We start from the raw sequence: 15,511 nt of genomic DNA on the forward strand, positions 1-15,511 counted from the left end.
AATTTGAAATCGATAGGTATTTTTGCTCTCACATGCATCCATTGCTCAATAATGCATCAATTTCCTATATGACAAACCTTGGCCTGTGATTTACTTTTGCCGGTTGGTACCAAGCGGCGAAATCAGCGAAATTAAATCGCCAGCGAAAATTAGTTGATTTTAATACAGTAATCGGATTTTCTGGCCTTTTTGTAGTAATACATGTACATTGACCTGTTGAGCCAATGACGACGCCGAATGCATGGTTGCCTGTGGGGCACATTACATAACTTAGCAGTCTCCTAAAATACGTATCCTGTCCGACGGCAAAAGAGTCTGCAGATTTAGTTTTTCTGCGCGTCGACGGGATGTCTGCGACGCGAAAGTTCAGCTCGCGTTATTTGGCTCGCACGTCGAAAAATCAACGCGAGTGACCTGCTGCTCACGTGGAAATTTGGACATTACATAACTTTACAGTCTCCTATAATACGTATCCTGTCCGAAGGCAAAAGAGGCTGCAGATTTAGTTTTTCTGCGCGTCGACGGGATGTCTGTCCTGACGTTCACTGGGACCGGCGCTGACTCTGCCGATCACGGGCGTTCTGGACTCGACAGGATGTCTGTCCTGACGTTTCCTGGGACCGGCTTAGACTCTGCCGATCACGGGAGTTCTGGACTCAACGGGATGTCTGTCCTGACGTTGCCTGGGACCGGCGGACTCTGCCGATTACGGGCGTTCTGGAGTCGACGGGATCTCTCATCCGACGTTTCCTATGACCGGCGCTGAATCGCTCGTTCACGCTTATTTTGGAGACGACGCGATCTCTCCTCCAAAGTACATGTATGTTTATGCTGACGTGGCTGGCTCAACGCCCTTGTCTCAGGGGATTCTGTCCCTGCATTAGCTATGCTTGTCACATGCTATGAGATTGTGTCTAATAATAATAATAATAATAATAATAATGACGCTGTTTATGCTGACGCATCCTATCACCTATTCGGCGTCTATTCTAATTTAATTTCCTCCTCGTCTCCCTATTTCATTCCAAATCTCCCTCTATCTCCCTATTAAACATCAGGGGTCGTATACATAATACGACGAATATTGGTACGGTACAGGACAGATACAGGAGCCCGCAAATATTGTGGACAGCTGTTATGTACAATCCTGTAGAGCCTTTGTAGTCACAGATACGGGACAGATACGGGACAGATACGGGATAGCGCCAGGCGTGACACAAACAAACAAACAAACACACAAACAAACAAATACCAAATTAAAGCTGTGTGGACCCTGGCTAGCGCCAGACGTTACTGAAGTAACGTCTTCTGCATAGCTACGGGAATAATTAAAGTCTGGTACACCCACATCAACGTTAGCACCGCCTATACAATTGTATTGAGAAACACCACCAGCTTAGGGGCCGTCCAAGGTTACCAATAATATTTTCAAAACGAAATGTTTTCGTTTGTGGGTGGGTGGGTTTGATGGAGTTTCGTTTTGAAAATAATCATCGAATGCTCATGGAAAATGCCCAATTACTTCTGGGTGTCTAAAATTGACATCAATATTTTATTGGAATTCGTTTTACCTGCAGAAAAGGTGGGTGGGTGGGTGGGGGCTGAAAAATACTAAAGCTTTTCGTTTTGTAAAAACAATCGGTAACCCCGGACGGCCCCTTAGAAAGTTCCGCTTGTGCCAGCGGCCACCACCATACCCGGGTGGCAGATATTGTAGGTCAACAATGGGGAGATATGATCATGATGCTTGTCACCCAGCTTCTACTTTTCGCCCATCTTTGTCACCACTCCAGTATTCTTTGTAGGTGACGTGTACGGTAAAACATGTCATTTTCGGTGTAACTTAAATTTCGGTAAATTCGGTAGAGAGACCAGGCACCTAAATTTAATTTACACCTAAAAGGCACTAGAGTATGCACTGTATGTGAAGGGAATAGTGGTCACCTAATTCAACATTACACCTGAAACCTGGCAGGCCCGTGATGCCGAAATTTTACCACACCTAAATTTACATGTTTTACGGTACGTTATAGCGCAACCCATTATGTACATGAAACAGTGTGTAACTCTGTTTCTCCCCGTGCATGATTGACTTAGCACTTGTGATCACAGTTGTGTGTGTCTTGCTGGGATCAGAAGGGCTCACCTCTATTCTGCGCTATTCCGTTCGTGATGGTTTGTCACATGTGAGAGTAAGTTGAGTGCACACACCTTGCTTTCCACACCTTGCCACCAGCCGATCTTCAGTATGAAATAATCGTATTGTCTAGCTCAGCTCTTTCATTCAATAGCAGTGCTTCTTTCCTCATCATGAGTTCCGGTCATTTTATGGAACGAAAACACTTGAAGATTTTCAGGAGCAAGACTACTAACTCTTCTCTCTGCTTCTCTTCGTCTCACCTTGCTATCGTGGAGTGTGGCTGGTGAGCTGTTTGCGCTAGTGTCTGCAAGCGTCGTGCGGCCGGTCCCGTCTGGTCACAAGAAGGACCCATCCGACTACTGAGCAGGTTTGACTGTATACGTGGTTGTAATAATTATTGTGTACACCAGGGGTCGTAAAATACCGGTATTTTACGACTCCCTGATGTGCATGTTTCTACTTCTTGCGGGGTGTGCCAAATTAGATCCTCTCCTTCGTTCTAAATCTTCCCTTTTCTCCCGAGCTTTTTTCCCCTCATGCTTATGCTTTCCTCCCGAATTTGGTGCGCCTGCCATGTGAAGAGGCCGAGTTCCTCTGGTCGGTTGAGCGTGGCAGTCCCCACCACGGGCCACCAGCACCATCTCACCCCATGTGCCTGCCGGTGAGTTGTGTACAGGTCGTCCCTCGTTAATACATAATCTCGGGGACTTGACAAATGTTATGTATTAACGGGGTTTATGTACTAAACGAAAGTGTACATAACTTGCTTGTATACCAGAATTTTTCATTTTTTCAACTTTTCTGAGTGTTTCTTGCTGCCATGACTAGGGAGCGCGATATTCTTGATTCCCTCGATATAACATAAAAATTATGTTATAACGGTCACAGTCAGCGAAGATTCTACAGTTTACATGATACACGCCCAGCCGGCGGCCGCGCCTGTACAGTCACTCGAAGAAAAAACAGAGCTTTGTCGGTTTGTGCTCTGATTTCTGAGCTAATTGCGTCCACAAGTAGAAACTAGAACACGACGTGCCTCCACTGGAAGGCCAAAAGACCAACAAATTATGTACTATTGAGGTAGGTGGCATGCGGGTACGGAGAAATCTTATGTACTAACGGGGTTTATGTACTAACGAATAAAAAGTACTAACCGACAAAATTTGTATGGGGGACGACCTGTATCTCTCTTGTAAAAAAAAAAAAATGTACGTGCTGTCAACTTGTCACGGTGATTAAGATATACATAACAGCCAAGAGTGTGAAGCTCCACAATGGCTGCAATCCCCGCAGATTTTCAAGACGACGACATTAGTCTGATGCAGGGAGTAGTAAAATACCGGTATTTTACGACTCCCTGGTCTGATGAACGTGCAACATGCTTTGTACAGTACTGTTGGGTGGCGATGAGCTGGGGACTCTGGGGAGGTCTTGTCTTGTGTTTGTCTCCACATGTCTCTTTGTAGGGCTGTGTTCCCAATAAAAATAAATAAAAAGGGGTCATAGCAAAAGTACTCTTGGTCGTAGCCTACCGCGGGCCGTTCCTATCACGTAAAAGAATTTAATCCTTTCATGTACAGATCTATCGGCACAGTTGAGACATAGTGTATATATCGGTACATGTATGCTCACGGTGCTCAGTGGTTGAAATCCTAACTTGTTCGGTTGTGGGCCGGCTCCGTTCTTCGGCGCCCGACTCTACTGTACCCGCAGTCACGCGAAACAAATTAAAAAAAAGGTAAATTATCCCAATGGGAATAGTGGTACTGACAAAAATAATATCCACCCACAGTGTTCCATGAAAACTAAATGTACTTGAAGTAGCAATCGAGTCTCGCCAGGGAACCACGGTTTTTCAAGGTCTTCTGCGTGGTGTTCATGGCTCCCTGGCTTTTACTAATGCTACCCAAGCTGGATTTGGTCCAGCGGGTTTCCTACATTCTGATAACTTGAAGAAATCCTGCATGCTTTCAAGAAGGAAGTTCTACACTTTACCCTTCGTCCTGGAAACGTCACGATGCGCTCCTATAATCAGTTCCCAACAGTTGAATTGTGACAAGCTTCAGGTAGGCGAACAAAAAGACTCTCTTCGACTGGTACAACTTCCACCTTGATGTACATGCACTTGCAAGCAGGGAGAACTATTACCTTGCAGTTCCAAGCTAGCTTTCGATTTCGGATTAGCAAATTTGAACGGGACCTCAAAACTGACAAAAAAGATGATGTTGCTCCACACAGTGAGACAGCTAACGACAGTACAGTTGTGTACTTCGTGTGCATGGTTGTCGACATTGTGACAGAAGGCAGATACAAGTCAACAGCGGGCAGTAGCAAATGAAAGGTGATCCAACTCCTAACCTTGGTCGCAAAGAACAACAAAATAAGAGCTGAGAGAGTCATCTTCGTCGAATGCACTGGCAAGAACTGAGAAAGAACCTTGCCATCCAAACAGAATTTGCACGTGATCAGCTGTTCATGACATCATTCTTGAGTTCTGGCGGGAAACAAATGGGAATCGTTTCTAGGACGACTGGCGCGAAAATGGCCACTTTTTGTGAGCTTTGCAAAATTTGAGATCTCATTCATAAAGGAAGTGACGTCATGAGTTTGGAAGTGTTCAATTCTTGACCCGAGCGAAATCATGATTTTGACTGGGTTGTTGTCTGATAATCAAGTAAAACATTGGCATTTGTGAAATCCCTAGGTGTTCCTGCAATCGCCCAGGGTTTACGCGACAGAATGCAAATAAATTCCACACAACTTCAGTCGCAAAAATAATTTATGCGGTATGTTTTGCAAATTTTGATTTCATTCAAGATTGGTGATACGATGTACCATGTGATACGAAGCTCAACGCCAAACCTGTGTTGCGTTGTGTGAGCGTTTTGTTGCTTTGCTTGAGAGTGTTTTCTGATGGAGAAGAAAGGCATTTGATTTCTCCTGTTTTTTTCAATTATCTAATGGGCTTTCGCTGAGTCTTTGCCCGTTGATGCGTCAGTGTGAACTGGCTGCAGTCACAGCACCCCTGCCATGGCGGAATCGGCTGCAGGTGATAGTTCTCCGAGCTCACAATCTCCGAGAAAGCGGCGTTTGACAACGAAAGAGAATCGTCTATTTGAAATCTTATTCTTGCCAGACGATGGCTCTTCGGCCACGGAGTTCCGTGGGTTCTTCTCCCAGGATCTTGGCCTGCAAGCCTACAGGTCGCCGAGTGGATGCGACACTGGGCAGGACTCTAGACCAGGTTCGCCATTGCTGGACAACACTGCCTGGTTCAATGCGCGAGAGAAAGAACAGCATCAAAGTAACGAGAGCGTTTGTCGCTCGCGTCGCAGTCAGCCAGAGCCGGTACTGGCCAAGAAACGGTCCGGTCGCGTCGTGAAGACGACGGCCAAGATGCAGGAGCTGTTGGATACGTCGCCAATTGAGCGTTTCAGTAACATGTCACGATCGTTTCACGATGGCTTGAGTGGCGAGAGTTTGCTGCGTGCGGAGTTCCGCAGTACGTTGCACTCGCCCGTGGCTGCACCGTCTGGTGGCGTGAGTAGTAGTGTAGGCGCTGGATCTGCAATGTCCTCGCCAGCACGCAGTGGCACTGTGTCCCGGAGCAGCAGCAAGTCCAGTGTGTCAGTAGCTGCCAGTCGCAGCAACACTGCTGTTTCTACTCCGGCCAGTGGATCCGTATCTGCCAGTAGCAGCACATCTGCTGTTTCTACGTCGGCCAGTGTATCAGCATCTTCCAGTCGTAGCAGCGCAACTGCTGTTTCTACGTCGGCCAGTGCGGCTGCTAGCATCACGTCCCGTAGCCGGCAGCCGACCGTTTCAGCCGCAGTGACCCCGGTGGCATCGTCAACGGCGACGGTGACGGCTACGGCAAGCCGGGACGAGCCACGTCGCCGCCACAGCTCTGCAGACGGCGGTCGTCGTCGGCAACGCCATCGTCATGGCATGAGCGTGTTCCGAGCGCGGCGCCGCGCGCGCCGCGCCACGGACGGCGATCGGGCGGCGTTGCCACGGAAACCACGTGACCGCGGCAGGAGCAGAGTGCGGCGCACCGACTTCACACGGCCTGCGCCGGCGGAGGGGGTCATGCGGCGTCTGCGACCGAGACTGGAATCGGAAACGGGCGATAACGAAGCCGCGGTCGCTGTTGGTAGCGACATCAAGACGGAAGCTGGTGTGCCCTCGACCACATCCGCGTTGAGACGTAAGCAGGCAGCGCCGCAACAGCAGCCGCAGCAGCAGCAGCCATCGGCGGACATGCCTTTCGGTGCTCGTCCCGCGCCGCCCGTGCGCACGCGCATCTCGAGTACGTCCAGCGGCACCAGCAGCACGGTGACTACGGACGACGAGCGTCGCAGAGGCGCCGAGCATGCCACACACCCATCCGCTGGCAGCAGCGGCGGCAGCACCACGGCAACCATATCCGTTCGCCGCAATCGCATCGTAACCCAGCTCAAGCAGCGCGCCCACCAGGTGGCCGCGCAGAAGCAGAAGCGCATCAATGCGGTGGCCATAGCCAAGAAACCCGCCACGACACCATCGCCGTCATCATCATCATCACGCTCCAAGGCTACGTCACAGCAGCACCGACTCGCGGCCGGTTCGCTAGTAGTCGAAGTCGAACCACTGGAGGAACCGGTGGTAGCCGCATCGCGCTCGGCAGTACGCAAACACCTGGCCCGCAGGTCAGCGCAGAGATTGAAGCTCGTCACCGACTCGCTGTACACGAGCGACGAGGACAGCGACGGAATGGACGACTTCGACGACTTTGACGACTTCCGCTGTAACCAGGCCGACGATCAGGTCATGGACGTGAGCTCTGGCGACGATTTCAAGCCGCCGGCCAAGAAGTTTGTGCTGAAGCGTAAGCACGCCGATGTGCCGTCGTCGTCTCAACGTGACACGGGCGCGTCCAGTGCCAGTGATCGTGACTACACTCCGCACAGTGCTTCCAGCAGTGGCCGTCGCAAGAAGGTCTCCCTCGCATCCAGCAAAGCACATCAGCAGCAACAGCAACAGCGTCAGGAGTTGTTTGCATGCGAGTCAGCTGACGACATGACCACCGTTGTCCATCTGGACCTGCTGGACGAGATGGACCGCCGCAAGTACGAGACGCCCACCGGGCGGCGTGCGCGCGGCCGCCCGCCCAAGATGCTGTCTCAGCCGCAGTCGTCGTCCGCCGCTGCAACTCCTAGCAGCCGCCGAGCACGTGCGGCCGACACTCGCCGACGGTCCGCTGCTAGTACGACGGTATCGGATGCAGAGCACGAATCAACGACAACTGCAGCGGCCGCGCAGACCGGTACACCGCATCGTCGTGGTCGCGGTCGACGAGTAGTCGCGTCCAAGCCCTCTGCCGACGATACTCCCGCCAGCAGCGGGCGTGAGGGCAAGTCAACCGAGTCACCGCCAGCGCACAGCAGCAGAGGCAGAAGGCTCAAGTCGTCATCGCCCATCCTCAATCTGCTCAGGGATCGATCACCACCCACCAGCAGCACCAGTAGCACCAGCAGCAGCAAGACGCCGAAGAAACGAGACAGCGGCTCGGCGCAGCGCAAACAGGACTCCACCAGCAGTGCATCCAAAACATCGTCAACATCTGCAGCAGCAACAGCAGCAGCAGCAGCAGCAGCAACACCGTCAACAACGTCAGCGACGCCAGTTCCGCCAAAGGCCGTCGTGGAAGCGGCAGCCGCGATTGCGGGCGTGGAGCCGGACGACGCCCGTGTGATAACGCGCACGGGCACGTTTCGCAAGCGTGCCATGCGCTGCGGCCAGTGCGAGCCGTGCCTGACGGAGAACAACTGCGGTGTGTGCTCCAACTGCCTGGACAAGCGCGAGTTCGGCGGCAAGAACATCAAGAAGCAGGCGTGCAAGCTGCGCAAGTGCGCCAACCCCATCATGCCGATCGTGGTGCCGTCGGCGCTGCGCGACGCCGCCATGGCCGCGGGGCCGCAGCGCGAGCCCTCGGACCCGGCCGGCCCGCGCATGAAGAAGAAGACGCTCAAGTTCGAGCTGATTGAGGCGGCCAAGCGCGAGGAGAGCGAGGAGCGCCGTCGTCAGCAGATTCAGCGCGAGGAGGCGCGACTGCAGCGGGCCGCTTCTCGCGCCACCGACTCGGCCGCCAAGCGTGAAATACAGGCGGCGGCCAGAGAGTTGAAGCGGCTCAAGAAGCTCTCCGAAGTCCGGCGTCCGTCGGTCGATGACAGCACGCCGAAGGAGAAGCAGAAGCAGCGTAAGCAGGCGTCATCTGCGTCATCGTCGCAACAGGACAAAACCGACGCCAAGTCCACGCTGGAGAGTCTGCCCACGCAGGTCACCACCACGGCGCAGCGCGGGCAGTCGCGCGTCATGCCGCACACGCGCGACAACATGACCGTCCAGGAGGCGTGCGCGGACGGCTACGCTGTGGCCACGGCCCGGCCGCTCACCGAACCCATGTGCTATCTGTGCGGGACCGGTCGTACAGGCAGCACTGCTGTTGACTGCGGTAATAGCACCGGTACGATGATGGATGAGCTGCGCTTCTGCGAGGCGTGCTGCGAACCAATGCACTCGTTCTGCTTTGTGGCTGCGCTCGGCGACGCGCACGTAGAGTTGCCAGACCTCCGGCCGTGGTCGGACGCGTCTGTTCCGTTCTTCTGCTCGCGCTGCCGCACGTGCGTCGTCTGTTCTCGTGCGGCGTCCGCGTCCAGCACCGGCACTCTGCTGGATTGCAGCCGGTGTCGTCGCCTCCACCACCCGACCTGTTTGCCGCCGCAGCATCCCACCAAGCCGTGTCGACGCAATGACGACAACTGGTTCACACCACCCTCGTCATCATCCGCGAAAGACGGTGGCGATGACTCATCGCCGTCGTCTCCCCCCAGCTGGCTGTGCCCGCGGTGCATCATGTGTACTAGCTGCGGCGCGGTGTCCGCCGCCTGGTCGCCCGACCCGCTCACCTGCCTGGTATGCCATCGGCGGCGCATCAACGGCCACTTCTGCACGATCTGCGACCGCACGTACCCGGACGACGACTTCTCCCTGGCTATGGTTTTCTGCATGGACTGCAAGCGCTGGATCCACGCCTCGTGTCAGCGCCTGACCAACGAGCAGTATCAGATCCTCGGCGAGCTGCCAGAGGACTCGGTCACGTTTGTCTGCAGCGCCTGTCAGCCGAACGCCGACGGCGTGACGCCCGAGTGGGTCACGGCGGTGCTGGAGGAGACGACGGCCGGCCTTCAGAAGGTGTTCGCCGCACTCAAGACCAGTCTGTCCAAGTGCAAGGATGCGGAGCGACCCTACTGGCCTCCAGCCGGCCTGAATGAGAACAATCTGGACGCTCTCACCGCCATGATGGAAGACGATGACGACGATGCGGCCGCCATGGCGACGGGACCTAGCAACGGCGGCGTTCATCGCAGCTTTGACCGTCTGCTGCGGCGCATCTGTGTGCGTGTCGACCGTAACGACTACGCCACCGTCGGCGAATTCCATCACGACATTCTGGCCTTCCTGGAAGTGCTTGGCAAGCAGCCGCGATCGTTTGAGCATGTGGCTCTCCTGCGCTCCGGGTTCAGCCGTACGATGCGTAAGCTGTTCCCGTGGTACGAGGTTAACAAGCCGCCCGTTCCGGATGGCGGTCGCGACGTGGAGGGACCACCCGTCATCGTGCGCCGTACCTCAACCACCAGCGATCCAGCTCTCAGTTTCCCGCAGCCAGGCGGCGATCACTCCTATGCAAGACGAGTTGCAAGCTCATCGGCAACAGCGACGTCATCAGTATCCGATGCCGGCGATGTCTTTGTTTCCGACCCGTCTGTTCCGTCAGTGGCTACCGGTACGCTAAATGTGGCGTCCACCTCGTCTGCCGTCGCCGATCCCGCGGGCGTGGGCACATCCGATGCAGTGTGTCTTAATGAACCTCGGGATGACTCCGCCACGCACACAGCTCAGAGCAACAACAACAGCAGCAGCAGTCCGCCAGGCACTAGTTCAAGTGTGTTGAGTGGTGGCACGTCAGTGATGGTCACTGGCAGTGTATCAAGCAACACCGCCACCACCACTGTGTCAGCAGCCAGTACAACGACAGCTGTAACGACCCACCGACAGTCAGCACGGCAGCTTATTGCCTTTGAGAGCGCCGAGGAGGACAAGCGCCAGTGCGGCTTCTGCGGCGGCTGCTCAGATGATATTACCAACACAAGCAGCAGCAGCAATAGCATCACCACGGCCACCAGCAACAGTGCCTCTGGTGCCGCAGGCAATCGTTCGTCGGAATCCCAAGATCGCGGTCGTCTGATGATGTGCACATCTGACGAGTGGGTTCATTTCAACTGTGCGCTCTGGTCGTCGGAGGTGTACGAACGGGAGGATGGCACACTGATGCAGGTGCAGGCTGCGATGATGCGATCGCGTCACCTGCGCTGCGAGGTGTGCGACTCTAGCGGTGCCAGCGTTGGCTGCTGCCACGGCCGCTGCCCGAAATCGTTCCACTACCTGTGCGCGCGCCGCAACGGCTGCACGTTCCTCGCCAACAAGAACGTCTTCTGCCGCGAGCACGGCTCCTCGGCCAAGAGCAAGCTGGCACTGGTCGAGAGTCACTTCAAGCTGGACCGTCGCCTGGTGGTGGACCTGGGTAAGCTGCGCGCCATGCGCCGCTACCAGTTTGGTATGCTGCCCAGCGAGGTACGCCTGTCCGTGGGTGGCCTGCGTGTGCTGCAGCTCGGCGACATCAAGGCGGCGTCCGACCGAGCCTCGTACCTGCTGCCGGTCGGCTTCCGCAGTCAGCGCGTCTTCTGGAGTGTGGAGTCGCCCGACCGCCTGTGCGTGTACACGTGCACCATCGTCGAAGAGCTGTGGCCCGAAGAGGAGGAGGCCGCGGACGCGAGCGGGCTGCACGCCGAGAACTCTCTGGCCGTGGCACATTCCGTGATTGATCACGACGCCGACGATAGCGCCACGCACAGCCCAGTTGTGTCACACAGCAGTAGCTCTACTCACAATACCACAACAGCAGCAGCAGCGACGGAGCATAACTCTGAACGCGTCGACACGTCAGCTGACAGCTGCTCAGCCTTGCCCGTTCTTGCAGGCGAACTCCTCTTCGAACAGCAGCAGCAGGAGCAGTGTTTGCCTCTGGTTAATTGCCAGCAGGTGGAGGCACTCATGGATGTATCTGAGAGCGTTATGGAAGTGGAGCAACACGGCGATGAACATCGGCAGCAGTGCTCAACTGACAATCACTTGGATGCTTCAGAGGTAGCCATGGACCTATCAGATAGTATTGTCTTTGAAATGTCAAACGCCATGGACGTAACGTCAGATACCAGTGTCTCTCAAGCCGATGACGCCTCAACCTATCCCAGCGTCACATTGCCAGATGCAGCTGCAAAAATAGCTACCACACCAGCGCCGGCAGCAGGAATCGTGTCAGCAACGGCGCCAACAACGGCAGCAGTAACAGCAACAGCAGCGCCAGCACCAACGGCAGCAGTAACAGCAACAGCAGCAGTAACAGCACCAACGGCAGTAACAGCACCAACGGCAACAGTAACAGCAACACCAGCAGTGGCAGCAACAGCAACGCCTGCACAAACAGCAGCAGTAACAGGAACAGCAGCGTCAGCACCAACGGCAGCAGTAACAGCAGCAACAGCAGCGCCTGCAACAACGGCAGCAGTAACAGCAGCAACAGCAGCGCCTGCAACAACGGCAGCAGTAACAGCAGCAACAGCAGCGCCTGCAACAACGGCAGCAGTAACAGCAGCAACAGCAGCGCCTGCAACAACGGCAGCAGTAACAGCAGCAACAGCAGCGCCTGCAACAACGGCAGCAGTAACAGCAGCAACAGCAGCGCCTGCAACAACGGCAGCAGTAACAGCAGCAACAGCAGCGGCAGCTACACCGACAGTGGCAACAGTAACAACAGCAGCAACAGTGAGTGCTATTGATGTCACCACTGAGCAGGAGCAGCAGCAGCCGACACACGAGCAGCCAGCATCAGTAACTACAATGGATATTGTTAGCCTAAGCCAGAGTGACACTGGCACACAGGGCGAGACTGGCTGTGCTCGTGCTGAGCCAGTCTCAGCGAAGAGAAGGCCTTCTAGTAATTGCAACTCGGCACATTCACCGCAGCAGAACGTCATTTCTGAAACCGATGTTGCTTCATCGGTGTCCGCTGCGGGAGCCGTGCCATCACCTCCAGTAACAGCAGCAGCAGCAGCAAATACCACAGCAGTAGCAGCAGCAGCAACGACAACAACTGCCACAGAACCCGCAGCAGCATCAGCACCAGGCAACGTTGTTCCATTGCCTTCCCCTGTGAGTTGCGCACAACCGACCACCAACTCTGTACCAGAACCGTCTGAAGCGATTCTGGCAACTGTCGAATCCGTCTCAACGGGCACAACCCCACCCACGCAAACCCTGGACCAACACATACAGCAACAACAGCATCAAGTAGACAGTGACAGTGCTCTGAACAGCTCCCTGGGTGAAGAAGACGTCAACTCGGCGGTCCGCGAGGCTTTCAAAGCGGTGCAGGAGTTCAGCAATTCTGTTGCCGCGTCGTCATCTCTACCGAACGGCCTGTCCTCCTCGGCGGCAGCAGCTGACGGTGGCTGCAATCCGCAGCGCAAGCAGAAGCTGCTTCACGAGCGCGCCATGGAGCTGTGGAGCGTGTCGTCGCAGCGCCTGGCCACCGCCAGAACGCCGGCCGAGAAGGTTGGCTGCATTGGCGAGCTTCAGCGCGGCCTGCTCGAGCTGGCACAGCAGCGCTCTAACAAGCCCGTGCCGGCCGCATTGCAGGCACCCGCTGCGTCGAGCGCAGCCACAGCTCTCGACATCAAGCCAGTGCTGGTGGCGAACGAGAAAGCACCAGCGGCACCCGAGACCTGTACCGAGCTGGCAAGCACGTTTGGCACTCCGACTGTGAACTCGTTAGGCAACCATGGTGTTTCTCTAGTAGAGCCATCAGCCTGTGAGCAGCAGCAACAGCAAGCTGAACTGGCGATTGCCAGCGCCGGCCCCGCTCACGGGGTCTCGGTGGCCGATCTACCACTCATCTACGGTATTGGTGATGACGTCGCTGCGCTGAGCAATGCCGTGACCGTTGCCACGTTGACTGTACCCGACTGCGTCTCCATCACGACGACGAGTAGTACCAGTGACACCACCGCCAGCAACAGCGTCATCACCGGCCTGCCGGACTACCTAACGTTGGCCGGTAGCCGAGCACTGGACATCCTGGCCAGTGGAAGCTCCATGGCTTGCTGGCAACCGCAGCCATTGTCCCTAGTAGCAGCGCCCCCGTTGCCCACCATCACTGCGCCGGTGTGCGCCGCAAGCTATCAGCAGCAGCAGCAGTCGCTTCGTCAGTCCACGGCTGTCCTGCCCGGTATTCTCAAACCGGCCTCGCCGAGTTCGGGCGCCTCGTCATGCTCGCCGTCCAGCAGCCGTGCCTCGCGCTCGGCCAGTCCGTCATCATCACCCTCGTTGTCCAGGGCTAGCGCTCACTCATCGTCCTCGTCCCTGGCCGCCGATAGCTCCGTTGTTTCGCTGCCGGACACAGAAGGTGACTTTGCGGCACAGGTGGCCGCACTCGAGGAGGCCGCCTCCATCCTGCCCAAGAGGAGGCGCAAGCAGACGATATCCACTATCGAGACCGACCTGCAGCCCATGCTGGTGCATGCTAAGGTTCCTCGAAACTCTGCCATCCTCAACTCGTCCGCGTCACCGTTGAAGCAGCCGCACTCGTTCTCGCCCGTGCGTCTTCAGCCGCAGCACGCCCGCCTGCAGGTCAGTCCATCACTGCCCTCGTCCCTGCATGCCTCGGGCTTCGCCGCCTCGCTGCAGAGCAGTCCGGCCTCGACAACATCATCGAGCTCCACCACGCCAGCTGTGTCACACACGTCACCAAACAATAACTCGCAACCTAGCTCGCAATCTCCCACCACTATCATGATGGAGTCGTCCGTGCTGCACAAGCCGTCCGCACGCACGACGTCTTGCGTCGACGCGTTCTTTGGCCGAGAGGCCAGCAGCAGCAGCGTCGGTAACTCCAACAGCGCGTCGTCGTCTCTTTCTCCTCTCCTCAACCCCTCCAGTGCGTGCTCCTCGTCCGCATGTTCTTCATCGTACTCGCCCGTAAAAGCAAGTAGCCTGCTTTCGGCCGGTAGCACAGCGGATAGTTCGTTCACCGCGGACTCTGCCGTTGATCAGCGTCATGCTGGCGGTTCAATGCCCGTCACCGTCCGCTTGCAGGGAGCGTCCAGGTTCATCCAGCAGATGTTCGCCGCCGCACCAGCAACAGTGCCGCCGGCAGCTGGCCGCGCGCCAAAGCCGAAGCGCGACTCTCGCCCGCTGAGTGGTCTTGCCGGCGTGCGGTCAATACTTTCGGAGAACAGCTCATCTGGAACCTTGGGTGAGTCGCCAGTCACGATCGGCGAAGCCAGCAACTCCGTTCGTTTTAACGCTGCCGATTGCGTGTCCCCACCACCGATACACTCCGAGACCGTCGTGGCAGGCTCCGGCACTAGCACGGTCGATGCAGTGAATCTATCAGAGCATGTGGATGTGACGTCCACACAGCATCATGGTCCTCGCTCGTCACGCAAGTCCGTGTTCATTCCCAAGACACTGCGACATGCTCATCGTCCTGTGTCGGCCCTATCACCATCGTCGTCGTCCCAGGTTGCTACAGGCAACTCGTCCATCCGTCACGCCAAGTTCTCTCCGCGCCCGGGTAGTGCCGTGGCGCGTGTCAGCATCCGCAGCTCTGACGGCTCCTTCGACCGGGACAGTCTGCATCCGGACGAACTCTGGCAAGCGCTCACCAGTCAACTGGAGGAAGCACGCGCTCAGCGTGGCATGCCACATCTGGACGTGGGCGCCGGCTTGAACGGTCTCTCGTTCGTCGGCCTCGAGCAGGAGTGCTTCGTGCGCCTGCTCGAACAGCTTCCTGGCATGTCGCAGTGCCGCGGCTATCAGCCGCGCTTCTACCGAGTTGCCGCCGCGGATGAGCTGGCTGATATCGACGCGCCGCTGAAGGAGAACCCGCACGGTTGCGCGCGCGCCGAACCCGTCAAGCAGTCGTGCCCGTACGACATGTTCAACTTCCTGTCGTCTCGCTACCGCCGTCGCCCGATGCGCAACAGCTCTGCGAGCGGTGGTGGCGGTGTTGGCGGTGGTGTCGGAGGCGTTACCGATGCTGCAGTGAAGTCCAGTGCGGGCGTGGCTTCCAGCACGGCCATCATGGCCTCTTCCACGTCTCTCTCGGCCTCGCTACTGCCGGAGAGCGGCGAACGCGCCAAGCTGAAGAGCATGGACCTGCCGCTGGCCATGCGATTCCGACAGCTCAAGAAAACCGTCAAGAGCATGGTG

General features: G+C 56.3%; 1 protein-coding gene across 1 annotated transcript in view; it reads left to right on the forward strand.

Annotated features, from left to right (window-relative positions):
* The first annotated feature begins 5,002 nt into the window (after window positions 1-5,002).
* The window catches only part of LOC135821122 (histone-lysine N-methyltransferase 2A-like), a 12,167-nt gene continuing 1,658 nt past the window's right edge, over window positions 5,003-15,511 (forward strand). Inside the window, exon 1 of the mRNA XM_065334188.1 lies at window positions 5,003-15,511. This exon is cut by the window's right edge and continues 1,658 nt beyond it. Coding sequence (XP_065190260.1) covers window positions 5,171-15,511 — 10,341 coding nt within the window. The 5' untranslated portion in view covers window positions 5,003-5,170.

The sequence above is a fragment of the Sycon ciliatum genome, chromosome 7, assembly GCF_964019385.1.
Source record: "Sycon ciliatum chromosome 7, ocSycCili1.1, whole genome shotgun sequence".
NCBI classification, from domain to species: domain Eukaryota; kingdom Metazoa; phylum Porifera; class Calcarea; order Leucosolenida; family Sycettidae; genus Sycon; species Sycon ciliatum.